Source organism: Ostrinia furnacalis, unplaced genomic scaffold (assembly GCF_004193835.3).
Source record: "Ostrinia furnacalis isolate ACB-3 unplaced genomic scaffold, ASM419383v2 OfSCF5376, whole genome shotgun sequence".
Lineage (NCBI taxonomy): Eukaryota > Metazoa > Arthropoda > Insecta > Lepidoptera > Crambidae > Ostrinia > Ostrinia furnacalis.
This window is the reverse complement of record NW_021135615.1, coordinates 68,974-74,973: the sequence shown is the minus strand read 5'-3', so window position 1 is coordinate 74,973 and position 6,000 is coordinate 68,974. Positions and strand designations below refer to the sequence as shown.

Here is a 6,000-nt window from a genome sequence, read left to right as displayed (position 1 = left end):
TGAGAACGTTCTGATTTTTAGTTTAGTAAATATTATAATTAACATGAATATTCACTTTACTTCTTGTACATTCTAACCTATCATTAGAGTATGTTATAAAACCGATAGTTCTTTTAAAAGTACTAATTATGAAACATTAAATAAAATTAAATCCGTTGTTCCTTCTCAGTTACATTTATTAATATCATTATTGTATCTTTATGTAGTATTAATTTATTAAGAAGGTTACATTTATGTTTTACTTTAAAGTATAAAATACAATGTATTTACTTTTCCTTTTGAAAGTCTGTAATACCGAATGTTCTTTAAGGAGAAAACATTTTTTTATTATTTTTCAACTAAAATAAGCTCTATGCACCATTATATAGGGCCCCTGAAAATATGAATGCAAAAGAAAATCTCTAACATAGAATTTTTTTTACTCAAAGTGCTCGGCGTTTACTACTACAAATTATTCGTTCTTCTGAAAGCACATTCGGCGATACTTAGAAGTCGACAAAATTTACTCTTCGGTCTTACGAGGTTAAGAGAATCATTTGACACACTTGTTGCACTTAGTTTTAAGTGACTTCCATTAGGCTTTTGTAATGTTTTGCTAAAGTAAATAAAAGCAAGGCTCCATATTTTTTTCTTTTGCCTCCAGTGTTAAGAAAAAAAAACATGACAACATAAAGGAAAACCTCCTCCTTTTTGAAGTCGGTTAAAAAGCTTCAAATTCTAAAAAAAATCTAATCATCTTTGCCATGCTTCAAATTATTGTTCTAAAAAAAAGATAAATACTTGACCGCATCGTTTGACGTATNACCCCACACTGTCCAGTAGTGGTAGAGTTTATTCGTTACAAACACAAAAATACAAATATTTCCTCTTACTATACAATGTAGTCTGGTCTGCGAGCACATAGAACACTCACTGCGGGCGCCCGTCGCACAGTCGCGACAGCAATATAATAACGAGCGAGCGATAAGGATGGGTAGCTTGGGGTCATTGTACAAAATTCTACGTGCTCACAGACCGGGCTTTAGTATAACATTGTAAATAAGTAATCGATGAAGATAGATACCAACCTTCTCATTGACCCTCACAGGTCTGGCACTGAACGCGACTCCTTTACAGAACGATTCCACTCGCCTCGCGATGGAGCCATCCCTCGAAATCCTGACGTTCTCCCCGTGGACGCTATGGAAGCCCAGCGGTGGGAGGTTGTTGGGGGTCCCGCCCGTGCACGAGGTGCGAGGCGCTGTAACAATGGAGAAGAACGTGAATACTTGTCTATGGTGCAATAATCCAAGGATTCTGAAACGTCGAGGGACAAAAATCAAAATCTGACAACCTAGTATTATTGATGTAAATGTCACAATTATAAACGGTTGTCCAACGTGGCAAATATCGGAACTAATAATCCCGTTTAAATAGTAGCGCCCACCTGTCAATGTCATAGCTGGGACGGTTCATTGTTTGGACATCTTTAAAAGTATTTGACATTACCAATGGATTGACGTACTTTTAAAAACTGTCAAAACCTAGATTTTGTAGGGCAATACAGGCCAATCTCGTCACTATTTTGCAAAATCAATTGACTAACTTTTTATCAATTACAAAGCAAAAAAAACATAATTTACAGTTGATTTAAAATTATTTGAGTTTTTAAGACCAGAATGAAGTGCGTTTTTAAAAAAGGTGTGCTTTAGAATTTAAAGTATTTAATTTGATTTTCAAGTTATTTATTTAACTGCAGTGACACCAAAATACATTTGACATCTTTTAAATTCTCCCTAAAAGCGCATTTACTACAGTAAAATTCAAGAACAGTCATTCATTGTGGTCTCCCCTTCGATCAACCCCCAAGATGGCCACCTGCGTGGCAGATGCTTTGAACTAACGCAGCTTGCGCGTGCGCTTGACAACCAATTCTCGCTTTATTCCCTAGAAGTTAAGGTTTAAATTCCTATTAGTAAGTTGCAAGTTAAACGTAACATACAGCTGTGAAACCCAATTAAATTAAGTCTTACGTTTATGTACTAGAAGTGAACGAAATGTCAAATATAATGCAATGTTTGCTAATATGTTAGCAAAAGGAAATTACAAAGAAAGTATGACCTTTTCTATAAATGACAATACTAAAGCAGGTGTAGAGAAATTGACATTTGTTTTTGTGGCCAGTTAATTTACTGAAAAAGAAAATAAATTGTATAATGCTAGGTGACATTTTAGAAAATGTACCATTTTCTCTACTCTGAAGGTACCTAGTACTGTAGATGTTATAATAATTATTGTTACGTTGGTATCACTAAACTATAAACTGTCACTCTCTCATTGATTTTATTTTTCCATCAAAATTATATTGTTGTATTTTATTTGTATATTTTTTATCTTTACCAAAGTAATTATAATTTAAAAAATAGCCCAGAAGAGATATACAGGGTAGTTATTATGTATATTTTCCTTTCTTCTTAACATCTTTCCAGATTTCTTTTCCTAAAACATCGTAAAAGTCTATTATGCTTATCCACGAATGCTATTAATCTTCAAAAAGCTTTTAAAAGCTCAGCTTTATATCGACTTTCACGCTAAGAGTCGATTTAGCAATTTATTGCCCATTGAAATGCGTGAAAATAATTATGTAGAATAGCACCATTTTTTAGCAAAGATTTTTAACTTGATTTTAAAAATGTAAGTAATACCATAGAATAATAATGTACTAACTATATTCATAATAATACAGTTTTTCAGTCAGTTAAATTATAGATGACGGATTTTCTCTCAGGCAAGTTCTACCCTGGGTTGCATTATCTTACTCAGTATAACAAACGTCAAGTCTGTCTTACTTACAGATTAATAGTTATGGTTAAAGTGGTGCAACTAAATTTTAAAGAACAAATTTTTTTTAACCACAACGTGGAAGCTCTTGGCCTGTATCTCACCTGATGGTAAGTGATGATCGGGCTGAAGGTGGAAGCATTTTTTTTCTTCATTTTAGTCCCTCAAAGGAGCATTTTAAGAGCCATACAAAATCAACCCCATTTTTAAATAACTGTCACCCCAACCGTGACAGCTAGCACGTGCTTCCGCTTTAGTTAAACTTAAACGCGGAAGTAGACGCCATTATGTTGATTTGGCGGCAAATTGTGCTCAAATAGTGGAGTGCCAAGGCTGAGTAATTAATCATTTAATGCTAAAATAAGAAAAAATATTTATATTAGAGCTCTTGGCCTGTATCTCGCCTGATGGAAACTGATGATCAGGCCGAAGATGGAAGCGAGCTTCACACGGAATACTCAACCACAGAGGAACTGGCTATCTTACCTTCAAACTACATGCTGTTAATATTGTTATGGCGATAATTATATGCAGGTAAATAAATGAACGATCAAAGGGTAATGTTTTAAGAAAATAATTAATAATTACATATTTTAACATAAAAGAACATAGTACTTATCTATTTATAAGCTGCGATTACAGTTAATTCATCACCGATAAACGTTGACATGTTACTGATTTAATCAACGAGAATTAACAAGTTACAGGCAAAAATCATAAAATTAAATATCATTGTAATTCAACATATTATCCATTTATCTTATCCTTTACATAATTTATATCGTACATAACATCTAATAACCATAGGGGCACGTACTCAAAGCCAGGTGGTCCATAGACTAGAAAAAAATATGAGGGTGGCCGCCATTTTGGTCTGAGAGGGATGTCATATCCGCCGGAAGTAGAGATCGATTGATCGACTTTTTCTTTGGATTTCACCATTTTTGGGGTTCGGAAATTTAATATCTTAAATCGGAAGCCGTAAAAAAGGTTTAACGATATTTGCGAATGTTTCAAAGGTTTGCGAATTGAAATTGTAAAATTGGGCAAGCGTGAGAATTTATTGTTTCGGGTTTTCGTTCTTTTTGTTCTGTAAAAGCGCTTTTTAAAAGTCTACTTGCAAAAAAGTGTTAGTTTACGGTTAAGTTTACCTCAAAAATGTTAACGTAACACGTGTCCAATGGTTTATTTGGCAAGATATTTGCTTTTAGGGCATCTGGTCAGATAGCCGATTGTTGATAACGCAGAGAAATGGAAAAATGTATTATTTGTGTTGAACTGATAAGGATTTATGCGAAAACCGTTGGATTCGAATTATTATCTGTAGGTTAGCAAAATATTTTTCGTTTCATTTATGGTTATGACTAAAAATCCATCTTTGAGTTTGATTTTTAAGATAGCTGACCCGGCAAACGTATTGCCTATGCTCATCAGAAATAAACTAGGATTCTAATAGTGAAAGAATTTATCAAATCTGTCCAGTAGTTTCGAAGCCTTTCCAATACAAACAAACAATCAAATCTTTCCTCTTTATAATATTGGTGTAGAAAAATCATCTAAATAGCCATTCCTATTGTTTAAAACTTAACAAAAGACTGAAACATTCGATTTTCAAATCCTTGTTCCATAAACAAAAGACAGCGCGTCTCATTGGTCGGCGGGCAGCCAATCACGCGTCTCGCCGCAGGAGATGCGCCCCGATGCGCTTACGCGTCCTGTTACCAAGGAAATCTGATAATTACCGTCGGTAGTCAGTGGTTTGTGTAAATGTTACTATAGGGTTATTTTTTCTGGTCCCACTAGAGGGGTGCGGTTTGATGACCCTTTTACTTGCTGTAGTGGACGTGTTACGTTGATTTAAATCAGTATTGTCACGTAAGACTTCATTTTAATTACTTTAGCTGATAATATTATTTAAATTTTGATGCTGTTACCTTGAATTATTTGACTAGGATTAACAACAATTAATAGTCAATTGAGATACTTATTATATCACGCGTAATTTTGACCGGAAGTCAACACACTTACAACTTCAAATTAAATTCAACTTAAAAATACAATGCCGTAGTGTTTGCACTGTCGAAATGTCAATCGTAATGAAAAATAATAGTTTTTAGAAGAACATTCTGTTGAACACCAAGGCAACAAAACCACACAGCCTACTCCGTTGTCTATGTATATGCGCGCGCGTCGAAATGTCACTCTTTACGTCACAGCATCTTCCTGGTGCAACACCTAGTCTAACTTTAGCTCTTTGACGTCAAATCTGATCTAGATACTAGGCAAGTTCTTTTATTGTGATTAAAATACTATTATGAAATCGCAGTCACCATAAGTATTGTTTTAAAGGGATATTGTTGAAATAACAGTATTTTTAGAATTAGTAGCAAATTAAAATAAATATTAATTTGAAATAATACAAATACATATTTTAGAGAAGAAAATAGCGAAGTCTACCTAATCATTTGAATAAAAAAATAGAAAATTATTAGAAGATTAACACAAAATAAGTTATGACTTTAAAAAAAAGGATCTCAATTGAATAAGTAAATTTTCAAACTTACGGGACTTGATTTAGATTATTTTAATCATAAATAGCTGCATTTCAAGATTTAAGCAAACCAAAAGTTTTAACAAATATCCACTATTTTAAGTATTGCTAAGTTTTTTGACAAAAGTATCCACTATTGCTAATGAACGTAGTATGGAACTATGGAAGGGGGCCTAAAAAGTAAACATTGAGGAATTCTATGTAGGTACTTTTAATAGGTGCTATGTTGCAACAAAATGTAGGTGCCAGAGCGTGGGCAGGCCTCCCACTAGGTGGACCGACGATCTGGTGAAGGTCACGGGAACGCGGGCAGCGCAGGACCAGTCGTCATGGATACCCTTGGAGGAGGCCTTTGTCCAGCAGTGGACGTCATTTGGCTGACGAACGAACGAACGATGTTGCAACAAAATGGATTCTCATGTACCGACCATTCAATTACACGAAATACATTGGGAATGTTAACATTTTTTGTTGGTGTTTAATCACCAAACAAAACTGCTTGCAGTGACGCAATTTCATACGAGTTGCGAAATCGTGACGCCATTTGCCTTAAGAGAATCATTTGACACACTTGTTGCACTTAGTTTTTAAGTGACTTCCATTCCATTAAGGCTTTTGTAATGTTTTGC

General features: G+C 34.4%; 1 protein-coding gene across 3 annotated transcripts in view; it reads right to left on the bottom strand.

Annotated features, from left to right (window-relative positions):
- Positions 1-969: 969 nt before the first annotated feature.
- LOC114361006 (protein neuralized-like) overlaps positions 970-6,000 on the bottom strand; it is a 55,221-nt gene continuing 50,190 nt past the window's right edge. For all 3 annotated transcript variants that reach the window (XM_028315907.1, XM_028315906.1, XM_028315908.1), the window contains exon 2: positions 970-1,240. In XM_028315907.1, coding sequence (XP_028171708.1) covers positions 1,008-1,240 — 233 coding nt within the window. In that variant the 3' untranslated portion in view covers positions 970-1,007. The remainder of the gene's footprint in view (positions 1,241-6,000) is intronic.